Source organism: Narcine bancroftii, chromosome 2 (genome assembly GCF_036971445.1).
Source record: "Narcine bancroftii isolate sNarBan1 chromosome 2, sNarBan1.hap1, whole genome shotgun sequence".
Lineage (NCBI taxonomy): Eukaryota > Metazoa > Chordata > Chondrichthyes > Torpediniformes > Narcinidae > Narcine > Narcine bancroftii.
In genome coordinates this window covers 88,205,661-88,233,362 of record NC_091470.1, presented here as the reverse complement: position 1 = coordinate 88,233,362, position 27,702 = coordinate 88,205,661, and the positions used below count along the sequence as shown (strand labels likewise).

Genomic DNA, 27,702 nt, shown 5'->3' with positions numbered 1-27,702 from the left:
AAGAAAATGTAGGATTTTCATGGGGCCTCCTTTTCCAATGTGACATATGAGGTGAACACCAGAATGGGGAACTGACCTTCCATTCCAGGCTTCACATCTCCAAAGCTTATTTGATTATCTTTCTCTCTCTCTCTCTCTCTCTCACACACACTCACACACACACACACACACACACACACACACACACACAGACAAAAATATAACATATATATTTGTGTGTGTGTGTACATGGATTGTGTGTGGGGGAGCTTGTGTGTGTGTGGGTTTTGTGTGTGTGGATTGTGTGTGTGTGTCGGGGGGAGGATTGTGTGTGCGTGTGCAGGTTTGTGTGTGGGGGGGATTGTGTGAGCGTGTGGGTGTTTGTGTGTGTGTGTAGGGGGCGATTGTGTGTGCACACGCATGTGTGTGCACTAGATAGATATATTTATAGATCTCTCTCTCTCTCTCTCTCTCTCTCTCTCTCTCTCACTCTCTCTCTATGTTATACACTGTAGATATAATCATATACAGATGGAATGGAATGGTCAATGAAACTTACCCTCAGGATCCAGCAGCTTGGTCACATTCAAATACTTTTCTGAGATGTCAAAGGCATTTTGTAAATTGTGCATGGCATTAGACCTTTTCAATTTGTCAAACTGAATCAGATCAGGCCTGAAGAAAGAAATGACACACAACATATGTATCTCTGACCGTTGGCATGGCTTTTTTTAAATTATCAAATCAAACTAATCATGGATGTTCATAGAATTCTGAGTGTTTTGCCAAAATGCTCATGGAAAGTAAAAACACAAAGCTGGAGAAACTCAGCAGGTCAAAATACTTTATGTAGTAAAGGCTTGAGCCCTTTATCAAGATGTGGACACTGTTTGACCAGCTGAATTTCTCCAGCATTGTGTTTTTACTTCAACCACGCAGACTTTAATGTTTTCCCTGCCCACAGAGAGTTGTCCAGGACCATTTTACAGTGATTCTGATTTTTTTTTTCCATGCTCTACACCAAGTGTCCCCAAACTTTTAGACCATTGGCCTCCTCAAGGAATACTTGATTCTTCATTAACCCCCCTGGCACTGGACAGGAGGTAGGGCTGTGCTTGGACAGGTGGGGGGGCTGCTAATAGAGGTACTAGATGTACTCCAGTAATAGTCGATCCCATTTTTTGGCCTCAGCCGCCCACCCATCCAACTCCTGATCCCTGCTGCCTACCCATCCGAACTCCTGACTGCGGATCCTAGCTCCGACGCCTGCCCATCTGAACTACCAACCGCAGATCCTCATCCCAGCCACCCCACCTATCTGATCTACTGACATCCCGATCATGAATTTACCACCTTGTCCCAGCCCTCCGAGCTCACGATGGACGTCTTGAACGTCGCAGGTACTCATGAAGTCAAAGGTTTGACCCAAGTAAAAATCAATCTTTCCTTTTTTGCCCCCAAAAATTCAACAATTACTCAAGTATAAAACATAGAACACATTCCTCTTTCCGTCCTCCCGTTCACTCTAAATGAATTCAAAGTCAAATGCAACATGGCAGTTCTCGCAAGAGGTTGGCCAACACTGCCATAGGTGTTATTTCAATCAACCCCCTGGCATTTATCAACCCCTTGGATGGTCCATATCGACCCCCAGGGGTCGATATCGACTACTTTGGGTGCCCCTACTCTACACAATCACATAGCCAGCTGCAAAATATGAAAGGTGAGCATCCCACTGGCAACAGGGACCAATTGAAGGAAGCTCAGGCCAAGTTTGAACTAAAAATCTTCATCTTGCCTCTTCTTCAAGTATAAAGTCAAGCATAAACATAAAATTAAGTTTGTTCCATCAAATGAAAACCTGGTATGAGAAAAATATTTTGTGTAAATTAACATACACTTCACCCCTGACCACCCAGAGCATGGAAGGATGTCCAGTAATAAATACTTTTTGATGTCTTATGCATTTCCTCTACAGATAGATAATGCCATAAAATGTTCAAGAACATTTCTAGTCTTAAACCCAGGGCATCATTAACTGAATAAAGAGATAATAATGAACATACATCATATTTGGTCCAGAGTTGGACAAAACTGTTCAAGTAAAAGAGAGCATACAATAATCTCAGGCAAAAATTATATCTAAGAGGAATCTTGGATTATTTGTTCCACCACAGGGAATAAATCTCAATTTAAAAGAAGGCTTTTAAATTCAAGCGATGGAAACATTATTTCCTGTTCAGTCGAATCCATGGGATCTCCTGGAAGATGTTTTTTTCAGAAATTCTCTGAAACGGTCCACCTCTACAACTTCTGCAGTTTTCCAAACTGAACAAATACAATTTGTCATTGATAGGTCTTTCCATGATTATCCCATGTCCGCATTTGATCACTTCTTAAGAGTCACGGAGTATGCCATTTCCTTCCTGTTATGGTGTACACCTTTCATCTCTTTGTACTCAAAGAAACTGTAGGCCGGAGATCTAGGCCTACCAATACCTGCTTCCCTTTCAATGTGACATGCTGTGAACACCAAAATAGTGAACTTGGCTTTATAGATGACAAGCTTCACATATTTAAAGTGTTTTTAAGTATATTGAAATGATCCTGATGGATCATTTTCTCATTCTCAGTCACAGAGCAAGCCTCACATTTTTTTGTTTTTTTTATTAATTTTTTCTTTTTAATTCAGTTATTGAAGTTGTTTTAGTAGCTGTATTTTTACCAAATGCCTGTTCACCTGTAGCAAGTAAGAATTCTGGTGCACATGGTGCACTGTCTAGGACAATAAACCCCTCATCTGTAACATTACCTGTGCTTGTGGATAAGTGCATTGAAAGCCAGTCCATCTTTCCAGCTTGAGGTGAAGTTTCTAATGTTTACATTTGGATATCTAGGATCATAAAAAAAGATATGCTTTCATTATGATTTTTTAAAAACATTTTGTCTTTGAAGAGTTCAGATCAAAGGCTCCAGCAGTTTGCATTAGAGGATAAATAAAAGGGAAATGAAGCAGTAATAACTCACCCTGCTGTTTTCATCTGACACCACAGGAGAAGGGCGTCCTTTGCTGACCGAGTCTCACGGTAGTCATCTGTCTCTACAGTGATGTCCTGGATCTGAAAGAGCAGATTGATGACCAGCCATTTCAAAAATAGATGAGAATGATATTTTAATCACATCCACAAGAAATCCCGAACTTTTATTTCAACCAAAAAGGTAGCTATACTCAAATGTCCAGTTAAATCTTAGGAAAATTAAAACAAATGTAATTTCGACAGTGAAGAGACAAGAAGCTTGAGCAAGCAACCAGCTGATGGAAGAACTCAGCAGGTGAGGCAGCTACCGTGGGTAGAAATGGTCCGTCTACATCTCAGCTCAAGATATCTTGATAAACGGTTCAGACCTGAAACGCTAACATCATTTTGCCCCACAGATGCTGCCTGTCCTACTAAGCTCCTCCAGCAATTTGTTGTGTGCTCCAATTGTTACAGTATTGCAAACTGCAATTGAAACCATTAGTGAAGGTAGCATCTAAAGTGTTTATGAGAGGGTGGAGAAGAAGCAGCGGGTGAGGGAGAAGGGAAGCAAATTGAGGAAAGGGGGGAAAAACCGGATGAGGCCTAAATGAGGGAGAGGGAAAGTTCAGTTTAACGGAGGGGAGAGTGGATGAGGGAGATGGGGAAGAGTGGATGAGGGAGGGGGAAGAGTGGATGAGGGAGATGGGGAAGAGTGGATGAGGGAGGGGGGAAAGAGTAGATCATGGAGATGGGGAAGAGTGGATGAGGGAGGGGGGAAGAGTGGATCATGGAGATGGGAAAGAGTGGATGAGGGAGGGGGAAGAGTGGACGAGGGAGATGGGGAAGAGTGGATGAGGGAGGGGGAAGAGTGGATCATGGAGATGGGAAAGAGTGGATGAGGGAGGGGGAAGAGTGGACGAGGGAGATGGGGAAGAGTGGATGAGGGAGGGGGGAAGAGTGGATCATGGAGATGGGGAAGAGTGGATGAGGGAGGGGGGAAGAGTGGATCATGGAGATGGGAAAGAGTGGATGAGGGAGGGGGAAGAGTGGATCATGGAGATGGGAAAGAGTGGATGAGGGAGGGGGAAGAGTGGACGAGGGAGATGGGGAAGAGTGGATGAGCGAGGGGGAAAGAGTGGATCATGGAGATGGGGAAGAGTGGATGAGGGAGGGGGGAAGAGTAGATCATGGAGATGGGAAATGTAAGTCAGACTCAGTGCAAACAGAATCATCAAGTTTGTGGATGCTACAACTGTAGTTGGCACCATTGGCTACAATGATGAGTTGGATTACAGAGAATAGATTGGGAGTCCTCTCCAGACCGTGATGCTACGAAATGTTCTAAGTGGAGTGCCGTGCTCAAATTTTAAAGGTTGAAGATTGGATGGTAGTGCTGTGGAAATGGGAAGCTGAGAAGAGCGGCGAAGTAAGGTGAAGGTGAGTAAGAAGCAGCACGGACTAGGCCTGGTCTCCTGTGGCCTGGCCCCTACTGTGCGGTCAAGTCTTCCAGATGTCGGGTGCTGCCAGTGGCCGAGGAAGAGACCCCGTGGCAGGTCTGTTCAGTTGTGACAGGGTGTCTGGACCAGGCGGTGTACGCCTGGCTGGCTCTTCTGAGGAGGAGTTGTCCGGGAACCTGGAGGTTCAGGTGATAGTGCCATCTTGTGCACCATGGCCCAGAGAAACGCTGTTTCGTCTGGTTGTACCTGTGCAGTCAGATAACAATATACTTGAACCAAAGCAGTTGGAGATAAAACAATGGATGGTAGAGAGGAGATGGAGGAACAAAGGGAGTTCAGCAAAGAGAGGATTTTGAAAGGAAGAAGCCAGATAGATGAACTGAACTGAAAAAAGGAGAGGAAGAGTAGGGGAGAGGGTGAGGAATGGAGATGAGAGAAGAGTAGAAAATGAGGGTGGAGTGAGCGAGAGGGAGAAAAACTAAGGGATTCAAGTGGAGAAAGTAAATATTGGGATGGAATCTGAAAAAGGAGAAGCAGAGCTGCATTTTGTTTGCATTGTTTGTAAATGCTGCTCGGGAGCTTTCCATCCAGTCATTCTGTGAAAATGCTGAGTAGGTGAGGTGGCAGCACAGATCTTGAACTTAGAACAAGAGAACTCCACAGCACAGAAATAGGCCCTTTGGCCCTTCTACTCTGTGCCAAACTATTATTCTGCCTTGTCCCCGTGTCATAGCCCTCCATGCTCCTCCCATACATGTATCAATCCAAATTTTTATTATTGTCGAAATCAAGCTTGCATTTACCACTTCCATTGGCAGCTCATTCCTCACCATGCATGAAGAATTTCCCACTAATGTTCCACCTAAACATCTCACCTTTAACCCAGTTCTTGCCTCACCTACCCTCAGTGGAAAAAAAACCTGCCTGCATTTCGTCTATCTCTGCCTCTATCAAATCTCCCCCTCATTCTCTGATGCTCGAGGGAATAGAGTGCTAACTTGTTTTACCTCTCCTTGTAACTCAGCTCCTCAAGTCCAGGCAACATCCGAGTACATCTTCTCTGCCCCCTTTCAATATTAAATATGATTCTAATGAAACTTAATTAACAATACTTGAAGGGGTGCACTTGGACTCACAGTGTCAAACCAACCAGCACGAACCAAACATAATCAAATTGAAGGGCCGTCAGCTCCAATATTGCAGTACTTTTCTCTGAAAGCTTCCTGCTAAATTAAAAGCAGCACTAATGACTTTTAAGGTACTTTCTCGGTTGGACGTTCAAGAGAAGTTTTCATGCGCATTTAGACATGAAAACACAAGGAGGAAATTTAGTTCTGTCATACAGCAGCATTCACACCGTCCCCCACCCCACCCCCATTCACATCATACTTTACTCCTTTCACAGGTAATTATCCCATTCTTAAATGATCTTCTTCATCTCAGCTTGAAATGAAAAAAATCTATCAACACCTTCACATGAACCTCGCTCCTCCCATCTCTTCCCTTTCGTCCATTTATGATCTCAGATTTCCCAACTCTTAAGCCCCATTGCGGCAAGTATTGTTCTGCCCACGGGCTTCACTCACCCATTGGCTAGTTTGTATTTGTGTCCCACTGAAGTTCGTGGCTTTGCCAAGAATACCGATTTCCCCCTCTATCCCTCTGTGTAATTGGATGCAAAACCCCAGATCTCCCAGTTTTCAATCTCCATTCAACCTCCTATCCCCTCTGCCCACAAGTTCCCACTCTACTCTGTGCCCTGTCTCAGTCTCTGGCAGCGTTCATCTCTGCCACCAAATGCCAGTTTCCCATCTTCCATCGTTCCCTCTCGAGTCCCATTCCCCTTTCCTTGCCTATGGCCCCCATTTTCCAGGCTTCAGCACTTCCCTGATCTGATCTACCCCAGTCTTGTTCGTCGGTCTCTCTGTCATCACAGACCCTTCACCCTCTCCCCCCGGACTACATACTCCAACCTGATTGTATGTGACCTTTACCATGCTGTGCACCTGCTGCTCCTAGTTAGCCCAACAGCAGGGCGGTGCAGAATTTTCCTCTATCACACTCTTTAGGGAGTACAGCAAGTCTGACGCAGAGTGGGAAGATAGGGAATAACAGCTGATTTACAAATGACACTGGTTCAGACTTGCCTTCTAAGATGCAAAAAGCAGGGTTCAGAAAACAAATATAAAATTGTTAATTTCCTACTGTTAGCAAGAGAATTGGATGTCTCATCCCACAGCCCAAAACAGGCCATTTGTATTCCTTGTTACCTGGAAGCGAAGAATGATGGTCCATATGAGGCCAAGTGTCAGCCTGTGGCTCCCATCCACAATGTCGTGGGAGCCCATGTTTTCCAGGTGCACCTTCTGTTCTTTGAGAAACTGGAGCGCCTTGTCTACATTTTCCAGACAATGTATACGCATCCGACCTTTGGTTGGCTTTGGCTGATGAGTTAGATAAGAACATTATCAGTAGAGCATTTAAGCTCGATGCAATGCACCTTGAATGTCGTTAATTGAGAACACAAGCAGTCACTGAATGCTGACCTCCTCCGTGTGTTTGTGTACAAACCCTGAATCCCCTTCGTTTCATTCAACCTCCCATCCCCGCCTTCCATCTCTAGTTTGTGTCTATTGTTCCCTGCTCCTATCACTCCCAAAGGCAGAGATATCTACTCTCATCTCAGCTATTAAATCCTGCTCCTTATTCTTTCATTTCCAATGTGACGATAATTCCAGAAGATGCAAGAGCAGAATTAGGATCATCAACTCTGCCTCGCCATTTGAATCATGGCTGATGTTTTTTCCCTCCCAGCCTTCTCTCCATAACCCTTGCCACCCGTACTAATCGAAGGGCCATCAGCTCCTTGATTGCAGTACTTTTCTCTGAAAGCTTCCTGGTAAATTCAACGTAGGACTAATGACTTTTAAGGTACTTTCTCGGTTGGACGTTCAAGAGAAGTTTTCATGCGCATTTAGACATGAAAACACAAGGAGGAAATTTAGTTCTCATACAGCAGCATTCACACCCTTCCCCCCCCCCCCCCCCCCGACCCCCATTCACATTTTCACAGGTAATTATCCCTTTTAAATGATCTTCTTCGTCTCAGCTTGAAATGAAATGAAGTCTATCAACACTTTCACATGAACCTCACTCCTCCTATCTTTCCCCTTACCTCCATTTATGATCTCAGGTTTCCCAACTCTTAAATCCCATTGCAGGCAAGTATTCAACGTATCAACCTTTGCTTTATATCTACCCAATAACATGGCAATAAAGTCCATAGATTCACCACCCTCTGGCTGAAGTGAACTCTCCTCGTTCCTGGTCTAAAGCAATGTCCTTTATTTCTGAGGCTGTGACCTCTGGTCCTAGATTCTCCTGCTTCTGGGAACGTCTCCTCCGTGTCCACTCTATCCAGCACTTCCAATATTTCCCAATTTCCCTCCAATGTCAAACACCTATCAACGGACAAACAGGGGATCGGGTGGTGGGGGGGTGGAATTTATGAAGCTTTATCCAACTTGTTGAGGCTATCCTGTTGCTGTTTTTATGGTAGTGTTTTATGTTTGTGTGCACATACCTATACATTAACGTTTGATGAAATTGGGAGATAGACAAGATGGTCCGTAGATGCAGACCATCTAGGAAAACACAAAGTGCTGGAGAAACTCAGCAGGTCAGGAGGTGTCCACGAAAAGCTGTAGACTAGTGGTCCTCAATTTTTCCACTCACATCCCTCTTTAAGTAATTCCTATGCCATCGGTGCTCTGTGATTAGTAAGGGATTGCTTAAGGTGGGATGTGAGTGGAAAGGGAAGGTTGAGAATCACTGCTCTAGACCCAATTGTTATTGAAATATTTTGCTTGTGAAAAATTGTCAGTGGCCCATTTCCTGAAACCGTGCACATAACGAGTCAATTAGGGATGATTAAAAGAGTGGCTTTCAAACTTCTTTCTCTCCACCCACATCCTACCTTAAGCAATTGATTACTTATCACAGAACACCGATGGCATAGAGAATACTTAAAGTGGTATGTGAGTGGAAAGAAAAAGGTTCAAAACCACTTCAATAGACACTTTAGAGCCATAAAATCGATTGTCTACTGCCTTCCATGGATGCAGCCTGTCCCCCAAGTTCCTCCAGCATTTGTGCATGGATGGAATTGGGAGCCAGGTTTCAAATTAATAGTTGTCAATGCAATTTTTCATGGGACATGCATGAAGTGTTGGTGCAAGATGGTTGATGCGGTTTATGGCCGAATTTATTTATAAGTGGAATTCAAAATTGTTAACTGGTATAGATCCCCCAATTTTGAAATATTTAATTGAAATATGGAATAAAAGTGATGATCAGATAGGTGGGAAGGGAAACATTTCAGCAAAAGTACCTTTATATCTGAATAAATATTTTCCCTTTACTGTTAATAATCAGTTTTTGAAAATATGGCATCAATTGGGGATTTAAAACGTTGAAGATTGTTTTGAAGCAGGGAAGTTTTTATCTTTCAATCGAATGAAGGAGAAATTTCAAGTTCCTAATAATACTGTTTTTTTTGTTATTATCAGGTTAAAACTTTTTTGTTGGAGAAATTAGGCCATAATTTAAAATTACCTAAGCAATCTGCTTACTAAGGAAGAATCAAATAAATGTATTTCTGAGATGTATAAGTTATTATGAAATAAAATGCCTAAATTGAATATTCATAAATTAAGAATGAAATGGGAATTTGATTTAAATAGACTTGTGTAAGGATAGTATGACTACGGTTACATATGTACGATATAGACAGGTACAATATGATTTTTTTTTACATCAATTGTATTTAACTCCTCAGAAATTAAAGAAATTTGAATTAATTTCTTCAGATTTATGTTTTAGATGTGGACAAGAAATAGGTACTTTTTTCCACTCGACTTTGACTTTGTTCTAGAATTTTTGGTTACAAGTTAAATTGTTTTTGGAGCAAAGTATTAAAAGTAAGTTTTACTGTTTGATCCAATGTTACTTTGATTAGGGGATATTAAACAAATTGCTTTAGGGTTGAGATTGACTATGCATCAAATTGAATTTTTATGTTTGGCTTTGGCTGTTTCTAAAAAAATGTTTAGCTATTACTTGGAAATTTGATTTAGTTTTAGGAATGCAAAGATAGCATATTGAAATGAAATCCTGTATTCCTTTAGAAATGATAACACATAATTTGAGGGGATAAATATAATTTCTTTGTAAAAATATGAAGCCCATATTTAAAAACTCTTGGCATTAAAATTTAATCTCTCAGTCCGCCCCGGTGGGTGTCTCCATCTCCGCAGCTAAAAAGTTGATTATTGTTCCTCTTAGTGAAGATCTCCTTCTTTCTTTCTTTGTGGGTGGGTAGGGAAGAAGGGAGGGTGTTAGTTGGGTGGATGAGGGAGGTTGGGGGAGGGCCTTTATTCAATTATATAATGTTTGTATCAATATATTATAACTAATGTCATACGATGTAAAATTGTAAATAAAACATAAAAAAATAAAGATGGTTGTGGCCTCCCTTCTTGCCAATGCTACATCTCGCTCCACCCACCATTTCTTGCAGATGATTCACAAGGAATGATTTCTTGCATGAAACAGACCAGCCAAATAATTTTTCTGACTGCTAGGCTTAAGGAGAAACTTTGTAAAATCCCATTAAATTCAGCAGGATCTCTGAGTCCCTGACATTGACAGCCATCAAGCTTTCTCGCTGCCCCTTCTTAAACACTGGAGCCCAGTACCTTCATTATGATGCCCTGGTTAGAGGATGGTTAATAAAAAAAAAGAGATGCAAAATAGGTGTAATGTAACTCTTGCATGTTTTGCAAAGATAAGATTGTTATAAGATGCAGCAGTTATATTATCTATATGTACTTTTCAATTCTCTTGCTGCACAATCATTTGAGCAGTTTTGAACTACAGCTGCACAAGTAGCTTTGGAAGGGGACACAGATTATAATTTCTTGCTGTGGGATTCTGAACTCAATTACTCTGATGTGGAAATCAACCGTCAACACTCCATGACAGGCCAAATCACAAACCGTGCATTCCATTGTATTATGGAACATACCAGCTGCTCGCCCGAAAGAACCTCCAGCAGTTTAATCAGCATGCGGCCATCCCGGAGATCCATGTACAGATCAGTAATGCGGCAAGTCACACGTGCCAAATGAGAGTTCACCCATTTGGTGAAGGTTTTCTTCTGCACAACTTCACGTTCGTCTGTGAAAATAATTAATTCATCAGTTTACTGTTTGCTGCCTTAATACTTGGCGGCAGAACCAAATGTTTCAAATTTAAGTTGCGCTGCACCAGAGAGAAACTATTTTCAATCAATTCCATCATTATTTCTGCAACAACTCCAAGCAGAGAGAATCACTTGAGTCTCCCTCAACCCCCCCCCCCCAGCGACATGATTTACTGGGATTGTTGTCTGAAGAAGGCGTGCAAAATCCACCTCCTATTGAGGAAGAGATACAGGAGTATCAGAGCCGACACCACCAGACAGAGGATCAGCTTCTTCCCATGGGCAGTGTGAATACTGAACAACCAAAGGAACAGCTCACACTAACCATCCAAGACTCTCCTATATACAAAGCAATATATATTTATTTGTATAGATAAAATACTTGTCTTGCATATGCATTGTTTGTCTGTATGTGCGTTATGTCTGGTTGCACTGAGGACCAGAGAACACTGTTTCGTCGGGTTGTACTTGTACAATCAGATGGCAATACCCTTGACTTGGAAACATCAAAGCGGAAGTTTTTTTAGTTTTATATTTGGTGTTTGCATATGTTCTGAGCCAAGAGCATCGTTCCTGGTGATCTAGGGCTGCTGCATCATGAGTGGTCTCTTTTCTGCGATGTCTGCCATTGTTTTGTCCCTAGTGTTGCTGCTACCTGAATTGTCTCAGACTCCCTTAGTCTGGAATTATTTTTAATTTATTAGTTTAAAACCACACAATAAAACATATAATTAAAGATAATACAAAACAATACAAATTTATGTGGTATATAAAAGAAAAAGATAAGAAGCCCCCACCCATATACCACTCCCTTCCCCACCTCTAACCCTTACAAAAGAAGAAAGTAACGAGGGTAAGAACAGGTCAAGAGACCCTCAACGGGGCGGGGGGGGGCGATGACTTTAAAATCTCTTATAATATACGGAGACCTTAAGGAGAAGGGAATGTCAAAGCTTCATTTAAATAGTAATACCCATATTTTGTAAATAAGGGCTACATATCTTCCAAAATATATAATATTTTTCTCTTAAACTATGTAATTTCTCAAGTGGTATACAACTCCGGACATTTTTCATGTGACTCTGACAAAGGTAAAAAAGCATCATGTATAAAATTCTCATCAACTACATTTGGTGCATAGATACTCATAAGTGTCCACATTCAGAATAAATTTGACAATGAACCAAAACACATCTTCCCAGAGGATCTGTTATAACACTTTGAATTTTCACCAGTAATGTTTTCTTTGTTAATACTACTACTCCTGTTGCTTTGGAATTAAAGGATGAAGACACCACTTGACCAACCCATTCTCTTTTTAATATCAAATGTTCTTTTTCAGTCAAATGAGTTTCTGGTAAAAATACTATATCAATTTTCATCTTTGATATACAAGCATAAATTCTTTTTTTTCTTTTAATGGGACAATGAAGCCCATTTACATTAAAGCTAAGACAATTTAATGTTTTATTACATTATTTCAAAATCTAAATCTCTTCCAGTCCCACCCTTCCAGATCTCCATCATCCAACACAAGCAACTCCTGTGAATATCTCTGTCCCAAAGAAAAATATCGAAAAAGAAAGAAAAAATATATAGATTAAAAATCCAAAATGCTGTATTAAAAATAAACAGCACTACACCCCCCCCCCTCCAACATACATGTTGTGGCTCCCATCACAACATGACACATGACAGATAAGGCAAGCAAGGAATCAAACATTCACCCCCCCCCAGGGGAAAGAAAATATCAATTATATTCAAAACAGTCTTTCAGCAGCTGCTTCCAAGTCAGCATTTACTTGGTCATCATCGATTATAATTGTTCGGCTTTGTTTTTCCAGACTTGTCTACAACTGTTGGCAGCTTGAAACCTGTAACGGGTACAGCTCTCTTAAGTGTAAGCTGTATCACCTCCCTTTGCATTTCTTGTTGAGGACTTATACCTCCTGCTCCCTGATGATCTTCTTTAATTGAAGGAAGAGATTCTGCGAAAACTCTTGCTTCTTCTGCTGCCACGGATTGGTTGTTATCTAGAAACACCTTTAATGTGGCTGGGTGTCCTAACGTAAACTTAAAACCTTTCTTCTAAAGAATTGCCTTCACTGGATTGAATTCTTCTATCCACCACCACCTTACTCAAATCAGCATAAAAGAAAATTTTATTCCCATCGATTATCAGAGGTCCCTTATTTTGTCTTGCCTTTCGAACCGCAACTTTTAAAATTCTTTCTTTATCTTGATAACGTAGGCATTTCACTAATACAGCCTTTGTGGTTGGCTTGGTAGTGGTTTCCTCCTACAGGCTCTGTAAGTTCTCTTATTTAATTCTATTAGGAAAGTTTTCTTCGCCTAGAACTTTAGGAATCCATTTTTGAAAAAAAAATGCCACAGGATTCTCATTACCTTCAGAGTCTTTGCTAAGACCAATGATCTTAATATTATTACGTCTGCTATTATTTTCCACTATATCAGTCTTTTCCAGCAATTCTTTTCTCTGAATATCCCAGACATTGTCAGAAGTTTCAAACTTCTCGATTCTGTCCATGCAAATATCCACATCATTTTTAACAATCTGCACATCCAATTCCACTTTGTTAACTTCTGGAGCATACTTCATCATAGCAGATCTGACATCTTTCACATCACTTCTAATATTCTGTACATCTTCTCTTAACATCTCGAATTATCCTATCGATAATGAAGGAAGATTCTTTATAATTACACTTTGACTTTCTTCTAATTCTTCATCTTCATCTGATTCCTCTTGGTCTTCTTTTCCTCTGTATCACTACCTGTCCAAAAAAGACACGTGTTTCTGACAGCTCTGTCCCAAGGTGTAGTACCTCCATTCTACCAGCACTAGGAATGATGATTATCAAGTATCCATTCCGAAGCCTGCTGTTCCTGACTGAGCATGTGTGGACGGGTAACCCTGCGAACATGCACATGATGTTCTGATACACCTCGGGAGAGATCTGCATGGCTCCAGCACCATCTTACCCGGTTCCCTGGGGAGATGATGCTGCTACCGGCATCAGGAAGGCCGACATCACTTGCGTCGTCCGTGGAGGTTCCGGAACCCGAGCCCCAGGATCCACTGTGAAGGTAGGCCGTAAATTATCCATTTTCTTTGGTTCCTTTACTCACTGTTAACTTGGTTTTTGCTGTCTTCTTTCCTCTCCCAGTCATGCCCAACATGTTGCAGGTAGTTGCAAGAGTGTTTAATGTCTCTGTAAATTATTTTCAAAATTTTTATTTTCAGGCTTTAAAACTTTTCCCCTGGAAGAGTCCTTGTTCCACCTCCTTCCCTCATGCCACCAGGTTCCGCTCCCTGTCTGGAAATGGTTAAGAAGTCTCCATTGCAATGTGGTGGATCAAATCCTGGTGGCTAAAAGACAATGGCCTAAGACAAGGAGCAATGTCATGTGTCAGTCCTCCTGCCTATGGTCGCCTCCAAGTGTGGGCAGTTTCAAGGACAAGAGGCGTGGTGATGCAAAATGAGCAGCCGGTGCTGAGGTTGGCAAATGCCTTCTTCAGCTGCTCAGTGACACAACTCGTTAACTCCCGACTGCAACTCCATCTCTTCTTTGGGGAGGAAGTGGGAGGTGAGGAAGGGCGATGGGAATAGTCTCTTATCGGCATCCAGACACTTGAAGCTTCTGCCACTTTCATGACGTTGCATCTAAAATTGTGATCTTTGCTCTTCATGCAAACAATCTATTGAATGTTGCCATTTTATATCAGAGTTTAATTGCACACTCAATTCCTGACCTTAGTCATAGAACAAATGGGATGCATCTTCAGCATGGTTTCTAATGCTTTCTCTGGGTACCCATTGGCCGTGTAACATGCTTACGGGCTCACTGAGTGAGGTCAAAGAACTCGGTGACTCTTTCAAATAAGCTGGTGCAGAGCTCAGAGAGCCAAACTAAAAGGGAATTAATATTTTAATAAGACTGGGATTGACACAAACGTTTACATTTATTTACAGGGAAAATGCATCAGGAATTCATCTTTCCTCAACTGTAACCAACACAGTCAATAGATCTGGCACATCGCCATTTGATTCATTTTCCTTACCCCATGCTTGCTGGACCTTGTATTGTGTAATGTAGCCATCCTGAACAAGCACTTAACTTGCTTCACTCCGTTCTGATATATATAAATACAGTATCGTGGGTAAGTACCCTATGATTGTGGAAACAGTTTCTGTACAGATTGGCTAATTTTCAGTCCTGTTATTCAATATTTATTCACATTTAAACACGTGTGCTATGATTGGCCGCTGCCGGCTGGACATGCTTCCCGAGGACAATCCTACCCTTTGCCTGCTGCTCATTTCTCTCTGCCTCGATCAGTCGATGAGGTTGATGCTGTTCCAGTCTGTAGTTAATAAAAGCCTGGTAGTTTTACAACTTCCGTCTTTTGTGATTATTTCCTCTATGAAACTCCACAAAAATGTCACATGCATCACACGCACAAGTTGAACAAGAATGTCTGCAGGTGCTGGGGTTGAGTGCAGTGCACAAACATGCTGGAGAAACTCAATGGGTCATTCGGAATGCATAAGAAGTAAAGGATGACCAATATACTGGGTTTGGGTCCCATACCTGACCAAAGGCCCAGGCCCGAAACATTAGCTACCCTTTACATCCTGGTGATCGTGGTGACCCATTGCAAGGACTAACAGGATACTTGACATACAGGGAATTGCAGTGGACATGTCTGTAACCAGTGATCCCTCTAAGATGTGCGCATGCACAAATGATCTGTTGAGTGCACATTTGAGCGCATGCACGTGTGCACACAGACCAGTTGTGCGCACACACAACTTAGCAGGAATGCTGTAACAGCTGCTTTTTCTTGCCTTCCTTAGTGCAACTAGAGTTGTAACATAGCTGCACTGACCATAGTTTCTTTCTTGCCATCGTTAGACTCCTGAATAAACCTCAAGAATCGCAAAATACCATTGCTTTTACTCTGTGCCAACATATCCTTTTCTCTCTCTCTCTCTCTCTCTCTCTCTCTCTCTCTCTCTCTCTCTCTCTCTCTCTCTCTCTCTCTCTCTCTCTCTCTCTCTCTCTCTCTCTCTCTCTCTCTCTCTCTCTCTCTCTCTCTCTCTCTCTCTCTCTCTCTCTCCTCTCTCTCTCTCTCTCTCTCTCTCTCTCTCTCTCTCTCTCTCTCTCTCTCTCTCTCTCTCTCTCTCTCTCTCTCTCTCTCTCTCTCCCCCTCCCTGAACATTTGTTCTGTGACTTACTTGTACTCTGCATGAGATGTCTAACTGGTCTGTTTGCAGAACAAACTTCATCACTGAAGCTTGATCCATGTGACAATGAACTTGAGACCAGAGTTGGAAAAGAGAGCTCAGGGTAGAGAATGAGTTGAGGAAAATTACGCAAACACTGGATGCTTGTCAATGGCCACACACAAAAGTGCTGGAGAAACTCAGCAGTTTACCCAGCATCCACAGGAAGCTGTGCGGCCCACTGAGTTTTCCCAGCAAGTTTGTTCACGGTATTGCACTCAACTCCAGAATCAGTTTAACTCCATGTTCTTCAGTGGATTGCGTCTTATTTAGGCATACAGCATGGTTAAAGGCCACTTCGGTCTACGGGTCCATGCAGCCCATTTACCTATACCAAACAGTGGGAGGAAACTGGAGCCCTCGGAGAAAGCCCACGCTCCAGAACATGGTCCGGTCCCAATTGCTGGCGCTGTAAAGGCGTGGCACTAACCATGACACCAACCATGCCATGCCATATTGTTTAAAGCCAAAGTAGAATGGACTGCAATGGATCAAGGGTACTGCAGTTGAATGAAGAGAACCTCATGCAGCAGATCACACACTGCTTCCTCATCATTTACATGCTGCAGGGTGTTGGCTCACGTGGAGCTTCTGTCCTGCTGGTGATGGAGGAGAAATAATAGGAAAAGTGAGACTGTGTTTTACAGAACTGAAAAATGGCCCTGGTGTCAAGGATAAACTTTCCCTTCCCATCCACCACCAGATCTGGTGTTCAGTTGTTAACCAAATCAAAATGTAGTCCAACTGCAGGTTACTTAAAATCTCCAAGAATCATTTTCCGAAATTTTTTTTAACCTTTTCAACAGAAGACTGCTGAGTGATAGCTTAAAGTCCAGTGGTTCTCAACCTTTTTCTTTCCACCCACTACCACTTTAAGAATTCCCTATGCCAGAGGTGCTCTGTGATTAGTAAGGGATTGTTTAAAGTGTATGAAGTTCCCTCTTATTTTCCCCCTAAACTTTTCCGCTTTCACTATTAACCCATGACCTCTGGTTTGTATCTCACTCACCCTTAATGGGAAAAGCCTAATTTCATTTAATGTATCTATATCCCTCACAAATTTGTAAACCTCCATCAAATCTCCCTCATTCTTCTTCGCTTCAGGAAATAAATTCCTAGCCTGCTTAGCTATTCCCTGTAATTCAGTTTCCTCAAGTCCCGCAACATTCTAGTAAATCTTCTCTGCACTCTTTCTATCTTATTGATAACTTTGCAGTTAGGTGACCAAAACTGCACACCATACATGTGGCTGCTCTTCATCGACTACAGCTCAACCTTCAGCATCATTATTCTCTCAGTGCTGGTCAAGAAGCTACCAACACTGGGGCTCTTCACTCCCCTCTGAAACTGGATCCTTGACATGCCCATCAGAAGACCACAATCAGTACGATTTGGAATGTCTCCTCCTCACTGAACATCAATATAGGTGCACCCCAAGGATACATGCTTACCCTCCACTCTATTTGTAATACACCCATGACTGCGTGGCCAGACACAATTCCAACGCCATCTACAAGTTTGCCAATGACACCATAGTTGTCGGCAGAAACACAAACGGCAATGAGGAAGAGTACAGGAGGAAGATAGATCAGCTCGTTGTGTGGTGTCACATCAACAACCTTCCATTCAACATTAGCAAAACCAAAGAGATGATTGTGGACATCAGGAGGAAGTCAGAGGAACACAACCCAGTCCACATCGTGGGCTCAGTAGTGGAGAGGGTCAAGAACTTCAAATTTCTGGGTGTCAACATCTCCCAAGATCTGTCCTGGAGCCTCCATGTTGATCCAATCACAAAGAAGGCTCACCAGTGGCTATACTTTGAGAGGTGTCTGAGGAAACTGGGTTTGTCATCCAAGACTCTCAGAAACTTCTACAGGTGGGAGAACATTCTCGCCGGTTGCATGACTGTCTGGTATGGAGGTGCCAACTTTCAGAACAAGAGAAAAACTTCAGAGGGTTGTCAACTCGGCCTGCGACATCACAGGCTCCAGACTTCACTCCATTGAGGACATCGACAAAAGACAATGTCTTAAAAACACAGCCTCTATCCTCAAAGACCCTCCACCACCCAGGTCATGCCCTCTTAACTCTGCTACCATTGGGGAAAAGGTACAGGAGCCTAAAGACGAGCACTCAGCAGCACAAGGTCAGCTTCTTCCCCGCTGCCATCAGATTCCTGAACAATCAATGAACCAAAGACACTGCCTTACTTTATCATGTACATTTTTTTTATTGTAAGGTGGTGTATATAAATGCTTGCACAATGATGCTACCAGAAAACAATAAATTTTATGACATGTTCATGACAATGAATCTTGATTCTGATTCATAACATCCAAACTCCTACACTCAATACTTTGCTTCATGAAGGTCAATATGCCAAAAGTTGTCTTTACAACCCTATTCACCTATGACACCACTTTCAGGGAATTGTGTGTTTTTATTCCAAGATCCCTCTGCTCTACCACTCTCCTCGGTGTCCTACCATTTATCACATAATGGTTTGTCCTTCAAAAATGCAACACCTCACACTTGTCTGCATTAAATTCCATCTGCCATTTTGCAGCCCATTTTTACAACTGGTCTAGACCCCAATGCATGCTTTGAAAACCTTCCACGCTGTCTGCTACACCTCTGCATCATCTGACTTTTAAAAAAAGGGTCAACTAGCTTGGAGGAAGTATAAATAACTCAATATTGACTATTGGGTGGAAAGCATTGAAAGATCAGCAAAGACTGTCTTGTTAAACTTTAGTCATGCAATAAGTGCCACCATACCTGGAAACAAAACAAATGGACCCTAGGCTGAAAATGATGAATATCTGCTCTTGATATGTCGAGCTGAGTGAAAACACAGGCCAAAAAAATATCCATCCATCAAAATCTCCAGACACCGTGATTCAGAGCAAAATGATCAACACCAAAGCTTGCAAATGTATAATATTTGGAAATCAAATCGATCAGATGGCGTGGAACATCTAATCTGTTGTATGTTGTTACACCCACATTATAGTGCAAAGATCAGGCATTTTTGTTTAACTGAGAGGGGCTCTTTAAAACAAGTCCTGCCTTCAAAGTCCCCCTTTACAGCTGACGATCTCCAAGATCCATATGTAGTCGTGGACTACCGCATTAGGGGAAACCCCAAATCAATTAATGCAGAGGAAGATTCAACTCAAGCCCTATTGCTCCCAGTGGTTTATTGATAACACTGGGTGAAGTAGCACAAAGGTGGGGCATTCAAAGCGAGTTCAACCATTAATTACCACAGGAAATGGGCAATTAGCTCAGTTTTGATCATTAGGAGATTAAATCAACCATTCTTCATCAGTTCAGTCAACATGTGGCCACTGTAAAGAGTATTAGTCTGAATGCAGCCAAAACAATTGGCAATGGATTTCAGTGCTGCTGGTTGACTGCCAGCCAAAAGCTATGTATTTAAAGCTATGAGAAGAGATTTAAGAAATCATGAATTGCCTGGGTGATACCAGCTTCATCATTGCAATGATCCAAACAAACAAGTGTATCATGACACCCAAAATATTGATATTATACTTGACAAGATGTTGAAAGGAAAGTAGGTGACATGAGTGCAAAGATTTTATGTAACAAACAGTGCTCCACATGAGGGTATGAGGGCAGGGGAATGAAACAAAAAGGTACGCGGTTGGAGGTTAGTTGGGTGGCACGGGTGTCATAGGCTGGAATGGGCTTCTACCGTGCTGTGCTGTTAAAATTAAAAAGAAATTCTGGCTATCTCTCCAAGGGTCTCCAGTTCTCTCACCTCCTGTCCCGTCTGTGGAAAGGTCTCCAGTTCCCTCACCTCCTGTCCCATCTGTGGAAGGGTCTCCAGTTCCCTCACCTCCTGTCCCGTCTGCGGAAAGGTCTCCAGTTCCCTCACCTCCTGTCCCGCCTGTGGAAGGGTCTTCAGTTCCCTCACCCCCTGTCCCATCTGCAGAAGGGTCTCCAGTTCCCTCACCTCCTACCCCATCTGTGGAAGGGTACACTGTCATTTCATCTCCTGTCCCATCTGTGGAAGGGTCTCCAGTTCCCTCACCTCCTGCCCCATCTGTGGAATGGTCCACCGTCCCTTCACCTCCTGTCCCGTCTATGGAAGGGTCTCTAGGACCCTCACCTACTGCCCCATTTGTGGAAGGATCCACCGTCCCCTTCACCTATTTGCGGAAGGGTCCACCATCCCCCTCCTCCTGCCCCGCCTGTGGTAGGGTCTACAGTATCCTTACCTCCTGTCCCCTCTGCTACACTCCAGTTTCTGATGGGATCTCCAGTTCCCTCACTTCCTGTCCCATATGTGGTCTCAAAAATCATTTGGCAACCATCTCATGCAATGACTGGGCAAGCCCTGAGTCTGCTGCTTTTCTGCATCTTTACCTGAATATTCTCAGGCATTCTCTTCATTAATGGAAACGTATTGCTACGTTTTGCTAAGTTGTTACCCTTATGAATGTGAAGTCTGATCATAAAATGAAAGTGAAATTAATGTGTTTTCTGGAAGGGCCTGTTCTGTGGTGGCTGCTGTATAACTCCAACATTTCTGCAGCAATTACTGCACCATAGAAATCTAATCCTCCAACAATGAAGGGAAGAAAGATAACAACAATTCTGATTCATCTGTCCCTCCCATCCTCCCTATCTGTACAGGTGACACTAGGCCCTTCATGCAGTGATTCTACGCCCTTACGTCGGGAGACTTACCTCTATGAATGCGCCCTGGCCAGCTCCAAGGTGCCGACTGCAATCCCTCTCAGGGAAGGATCATCGGCGCTGCAATGAATATAATGCCGCTGCAAGTGGCTGCCTGGGGTGGGCTGATGACGTTGTGATGGCGCTGTCAGCCCAGGACCCATCTCCCCTCTATCTCACACCACTCACCCCTCTCCCTCCACGACACCCTCAGGGCAGGGGCAGCCGGCGGGGGCCGTCAGGGCAGGGGCAACCGGAGGGGGCCATCAGAGCTGGGGCAGCCGGAGGGGGCCGTCAGGGCAGGGGGTCTCGCAGGAGCCGACAGGGCAAGGGTGGCTGGCAGGGGCCATCAGGGTGGGGGCCATCAGGGACCTGGCTGTGACAGCCCTACCGGCCACTCCAACACATCACCAGGCTGCTTTGGCCTTCGGAGCCGCTCATTAGTGTCTCAAAACACAGCAGAGCAATGGCTGTCTTCTCTACCCATAATCCTCCACGCAGCTGGAACCATTCTGGGCAACACAGAGCGTTTCCAGCTGCATGGGGGATTATGGGTAGGGAAAATGGCCATTGGTCTGCCGCGCATATTTATGAGGGACAGCGCCACGGCACCAGTCGCCCTGCCTCCATCAGCTCCAGAGGGCACTACGAGGTGCCACTCGACATGAATGTGATGCAAAAGCAGCCTTTTAGGCTGCTCCATGAAAGGTAAGTTTATATATTTCCCTCCACACTTATAGCCGGCCTCCAGGCAGAGGTGAGGCATAAAAGGGCCTATAGTCTATAATATCAGTGGGAACAGGTATACTGGTTTTCTTATTGTTTTATTAAATGAAATTATCTGAATTACAGCTTTTCTTTCAGATTTAGATACTCCACCATATTCTTCCGAAGTTTATAGCTTCAAGTCACCTTCTGGGATGGAGCAAAAATAAATCCAGGCTGACAAATATTGGAATACTTCTGCCATCGTGTCTGCACCAGTTGAATAGGACCGACTCAATCGAATTCCACCTACCACAGCCCTCTGGGTGACTGCTCTTTAAGTTAACAACCACTTAAAATTGTGATGAAGGTTTTTTGTGAATTTCACATTCCATCATCCTCTGCATGAAAAAAAATCTTCCTTCAGCTTCTTTCCATTGAATATTGCAAATAAAACCTTCCTCCTATTGACTCTTCTGCTGAGCAAGATGTGTCCGGGGGACTTCTCATAATGTCGTACTCCTGAATTGTTCCTTCTCAACCTCCTCTAATCCAAAGAAAACAATTCCTGCCTCTGATTCACGAATCCTTTACCCTCACTTTCTCCATCTGTCCATCATTCATTACCCTCCTCGGCCAATTATTGCCTTCTGACCCCTCCCCTTCCTCTTTAGTGCGACCAATTCTCCCCCTCCTTTCTCACGCTTGAAGTAGGGTTTGATCTAAAATGCCAAGAGTCTGTTTCCCTCCAACCTCCATTCCTCTACTCAGCTTTTTGCTTTCAATTCCAGTTTCTGCTGAATCTTGAGTCTTGAAATAATTGTACTTTATTCCATCACATCTACAAGGAAACATACTCAATGTTTTCCTGTGGCATGCGATCCAGAATTGTACGCATCAAAGCCAAGGGTATACCAGGTAGCCAAACCACAAGCATTTACATTCATATGAGGTGAAGGATCTCGGTTTTTGATTTGTACTGAGGTTCCTCTGTTTTCAAGTAGAAGTGAAAGGGCTCGATGCACTTTCAAAATAGAGGCAGGTAAGTTGTTTCCACTGAAAGGCGAGACTAGGGAACATAGCCTTAAAGATCTGGGGGAATTAGATTCAGGATGGCAATGAGGGGGAACTGGTTCCCCCCCAAGAAGAGTGAATTCTCTGCCCTACGAAGCAGTAGATCAGTGGTTCTCAACCTTTTTCTTTCCACTCACATGCCACTTTAAGTATTTCCTATGCCATCGGTACTCTGTGATTAGTAAGGGATTGCTTAAGGTGGGATGTGGGTGGGAAGAAAATGTTTGACATGTTTTAATTGTCCCTCATTGACTCGGTATGTGCAGAGTTTCTTAACTCCAAAGGAAATGGGCCAATGACCATTTTTCTCAAGCAAAATATTTCAGTAAGAATTGGGTCTCAAGCAATGATTCTCAACCTTCCCTTCACACTTATCTGGATTTAACTCCATCTGCCACTTCTTTCCCTAACTTTGCATCCAGTCTATATCCTGTTGTAACCTATGACTTACCTTCTACACTATCCACAACACCTTCAATGTTGATATCATTTGCAAACTGACTGATCCTCCCTCCACTTCTTAATACAAGTCATTGGTGAAAATTGCAAAGAGCAGGGTCCCAAAACAGATCCCTGTGAAACCCCACTGGTCTCTGATGTTCTTGTTTCCTCATCAAAGAAAACAAATAATGAAAGTCCTGCCCAAAATTTAATTTTAACTCATCACTACAAAATGAAAGTAGCCTATCGTTACCTCATTTCAGTTTATGAAGGGTTGCTTTGCATAAATTGCTGCATCATTTCCCTCATTGCACAAGGTTACCATCTGTGAAGTGACTTTCTCCAAAAGATATAAAGGTGATATTCTGCATAATGATTTTAGTACCAAATGTATAGTACTGCTTATCTTCAGGATGAACCATATTGAAAGAAACTTCCACAAGACCATAAGATATAGGAGAAGAAATAGGCTATTCAGCCTATCTAGACTGCCCTGCCATTTAATCACAAGCTGGCTCATTTTCCCACAGCTCCAGCACCCGGCCTTCTCACCATAATCTTTGATGCTCTGCCAATCAAGAACCTATAAATTTCTGCCTTAAATACACCCAATGACCTGGTCTCCACAACGGCTGTGATTACAAATTCCATTGATTTACCACCCTCTGGCTGAAGAAGTTCCTCCACACCTCTGTTCTGACCAATCCTGAAGTTGTTCCCTCTTGTTCTAGACTCTCCCACCATGGGAAACAACCTTTCTATGTCTACTCTGTCCATGCCTTTCAATATTTGAATTGTTTCAGTAAGATCTCCCTTCATTTTCCTAAATTCCTATGAGTACAGGAGAAGAGCTGTCAAACGCTCTTCATATGGTTCAAGATTCAATTTTATTGTCACAGTAATAAAACAGCGTCATATTTCATGAAATTCCCTTTTTCCTGCTGCAAGGCAGACAGATTTGCCACTGATAGAAATTGCCTAGGCGCCTATGTACCATCTCTCTTACACACACACCTCCAATTACACACAACTACTTAAAATGTACATATCAATAAAATGTAATTCCCAGAATCATCTTTGTGAACCTCCTCTGAACCCTGGTTGCTGCTTAATCAAGCATGAACTGAAGGACAATTGAAAATACTAGGAACTTACAAATGGACCACAATCAGCTCAAGGCTGATACACTATACATATATATAATATATATTCAGATGGTGTCAATGGATACGACACTGAACTGCTGTTGGTGCAAAGCAGCACAGTGTACAGTCCAAAGTACTCATCGTGCTGACAACCCTGGTACACAATTCACCAAAACATTATTTATTTAGTTTCAGAAATGCACGCTGTTCAGTCTCAGGCTGTTACTGAGCTGAAAGCATTGTTTTCCATCTCGGAATGACTTGGGCTATGCAATTCTTCATGCTCAGCAATCAGTGGCAATTCCATTATGCTTTATACTTGTCAACAGAAGCATCACAGTTTGCTAAACTATTTTTAGATGTCTAACATGCATCACTATTTACCTTAAACATATAATTCTTGACTCTTGTGTTTTAATTCCAAAGCCTCAACCATCTATTGACAAAAATGCTTCATGTTCGAGTACAGTTAATAAGTTACATGCTAGCAAAGCTACTGATTAAAGCCAAAGATTCCTTTCAATTCATTTTCCGAATGCAATACAAACCCTCTAGCACTTTCCTAGGCTACAAGACCCTTATGAATCAGAATTTATTTTCATTCACAGGATATAGATTACAATCAAGTCGAGAAAAGAGCAGGGAGTGTACCTTGCAATTGTTTGAAACGCCCATCCATGATATTGTAAAGTTTCTGATGTGATGCTTTGCAATCAGCAGGTATTCCTGGCAGGGCAGACATAACTCAATTACCAATGTGGAGAGGAGTAATGCCTTGTGGACTGCCGATGATGTAGATGGGTGAACTGCTGTTTAGCAGAATGCTAAAGGCACTTCAGAGCAGCACTGGGCGGAGCTTGCGGGTTGATCCTTAGTCCCTCTCTCCCAGGTTAAAAGTGTTCCAGCTCCGTTTGCCTGAGCTGCAGAGTGGTTAAAATAATCCTGCGAGCCGGCTGAACTCTGTGCAGCGGATCCACCCTGTGCTTGCATTGGAAAAGCTGCATGTGAAGCAGGCTTTCCTTTGACCCTTCTCCAAAGGCAGTAATTGGCTTCAGTCCAAGCATGGGGTCTTTGCTCTGAGCTCACAGAGGCGCGAGGCAAAAAAGGTAATCCTCCAAAACTCATAAAGCACCAGATGGAATACTACATTATGAATATTGTAAAACTTGGTGCAGTGGTAGAGTGCTAGTGACACACCTGACCACTGGAGGGAGTTGAAGACTAGTTGTGACAGCTTTGGATGGACTTCAAGATGGATGCCTCCACATGATCTTGAGTCCATAGCTAATAAAGTCGAATTGTTTTAAAAGAACCCAAATTTCTTTATTACAATAAAAAAAAACATCACACTTGCATCACTCATCTTTGTTTAAATGAGTCACATGAATGAAATCCATTCACTCCGTAGCCAATAACAGATGTTTTTTAGTTTATGATCTGCATAATAACTGCATAGGGGAAGGTGAAGTGTATTTAATAATTCTTGCAACTGCCATGAAACCAATTTCTCATCTGATGGTGCAAAAAATGAACATAAAATTAGGTGAAAAAAGTTGTAGGCAGGAGACAAAATTAGCTCAAAATTAGGACTAATATGCTTTATGTAGCAGAGATACATTTCAACATTTTTTTATATTTAGCAATACAGCACAGTAACAAGCCCTTCTGGCCCATGAGCCCACACCACCCAATGCATTCACGTGACCAATTAATCCAACTAACCTGTACGTCCTTGGAACGTGGGAGGATATGGAGGAAACCCACGCGGATACAGAAAGAACTCCATACAGGCCCTGCAGGATTCTAACCCCAGGTTTCCATAATAATGTTGTGCTAATTGGAACACTAACTGTGCCACCCCACTTATTTAAAGGGTTTATAGCTTTCACGCAACACGAATAAGTTGGTGAAAGTTGCCTTGAAGAAAAGAGTAAGGCATTTTATTTGTGCTCTAATAACTTTGTGCTTTTGGGAATTCAGTGAATATTTTATAGTACAAGACCGCATGAGGGAAAAAAACATCAGGATTTTTATATAATGTAGAGGATACAGTTAGAGTCAGCCTTAAAACTGCCTTGACTGTTGGAATACTTTAGATACTTCAACCTTGTTTTGTGGATTGGAAGATTAATTGGCCACAAAAATTGGTCCCAATGTGAAGATGAGTAGTTAAATTGGGGAGGAGTTGAACGGGACATGGGGAGGAAATTTGTTTTCTGATTTCCTTATGCAATGTGGTTTTCATTGATTTTTGAACAGTTTGGATCTGTATCTGAACTCAAAGATAATCTATTTCTTCAGAAGACTTGCTCCTGTTGGCTACTTGCTCAAGTTGACACTGCACTAATGCACCTTGAAAACATCTAGGTGTTTGTGTGGTTCAGCATCCAGATTTGGTTCACGTCTGGAGAGATAGTACCTGGCATCAAAGGTTATGTGGAGAAGGCAGGGGAGTGGGTCTGAGTGAAAGAATGGATCAGCTCATGATTAAATGGCAGGTCAAACTCCTAAATAGCCTATTTCTGCTCCTATGTCTTAATTACATCAACTCTTCTGATTTTATCAATAATTAAAATCAAATACCCCTTGGCCCTGTAAATCTTTTCCAAATTGCTACCTCACACTTAAATTTAAATTATTTTTTTAATTCAGACATACAGCAAAGTAAGAGGCCATTTTGGCCTACAAGTCCGTGCCGCCCAATTTACACCCCATTAACTTCCACCCAGGTACGTTTCAAACAGTGGGAGGAAACCAGAGCCCCCAGGGAAAACCCAAGCAGACACAAGGAGAATGTACTAACTCCTTACAGGCACCGCGGGATTAGAACCCAGGTCCAAATCGCTGGTGCTGTAACCTCTGTGAGTTTGATTTGTTTTTGGTGCTGGATATGAGCATTCTTTGTGTTCTGAGTCATTGTGAAGTTCTGACGAGCTCCAAATGAATTTTGGCTGAACTAGGCTCAAGCCTGCTTGTAATCTTCATGAGGTGTTCTGCAGGGATAGTCCGCCTGGTAATATGCAGGGTTTGTGGTTCAGTGAGAAATTAGGCTCATTTTTTAGTCGGTCCATTTGAATCCAGATGATTCGAAGGAACAAGAGTGGCTCAAATACATTCAATCTCATAAAGTTTGCAAGTAGAATGCATCAGAATCTGGGCCCCTTGCCAAAAGGATCACTTCAAGTTAATCATGGCATGCATACACCGATGTAGAAAAGCAAAAATAAAAACTGAAGATGCTGGACATCTAAAATAATTACAAAAAGCATTGGAAATGGGTCAGGCGGCATCTGTAGGCATAGGAACAGAGTTAACATTGATCAGAACAGGGGATATTTGAAAAAAACAGTTCAAGTCTGGATCAGTGTGAGCGACCAACACAGTGATGCTGCCCATCTCTTGCTAATAAATGTTTCAGTAACTTCAGTCTTTGTGCAATTGATTGTGCATCAGTCTGGAGATGCAAAGAAGAGGAAGAGATGGGAAGGGAAAAGGGGATCAGCAATAGGGCACAGATCAAAGGAATATGGATGGTCGAGATTGATGTCCACTGACAAAGAGTAAAGGAAGCTTGGTAATTGCAGCTAATGTGTGTGAAGGAGGT

At 42.6% G+C, this 27,702-nt stretch overlaps 1 protein-coding gene across 8 annotated transcripts in view; it reads right to left on the bottom strand.

The window, feature by feature from the left end:
- The window catches only part of LOC138753873 (spectrin beta chain, non-erythrocytic 1-like), a 264,090-nt gene that overhangs the window by 145,112 nt on the left and 91,276 nt on the right, over positions 1-27,702 (bottom strand). For 7 of the 8 annotated variants that reach the window (XM_069917405.1, XM_069917410.1, XM_069917411.1 and 4 more), the window contains 5 exons: positions 10,542-10,693; positions 6,727-6,900; positions 3,007-3,098; positions 2,792-2,872; positions 539-654 (listed from right to left, as the gene is read on the bottom strand). In XM_069917405.1, coding sequence (XP_069773506.1) covers positions 539-654; positions 2,792-2,872; positions 3,007-3,098; positions 6,727-6,900; positions 10,542-10,693 — 615 coding nt within the window. Of the gene's footprint in view, positions 1-538; positions 655-2,791; positions 2,873-3,006; positions 3,099-6,726; positions 6,901-10,541; positions 10,694-24,749; positions 24,856-27,702 lie in introns of those variants that run through there. The other variant, XM_069917407.1, reaches the window with a different exon arrangement.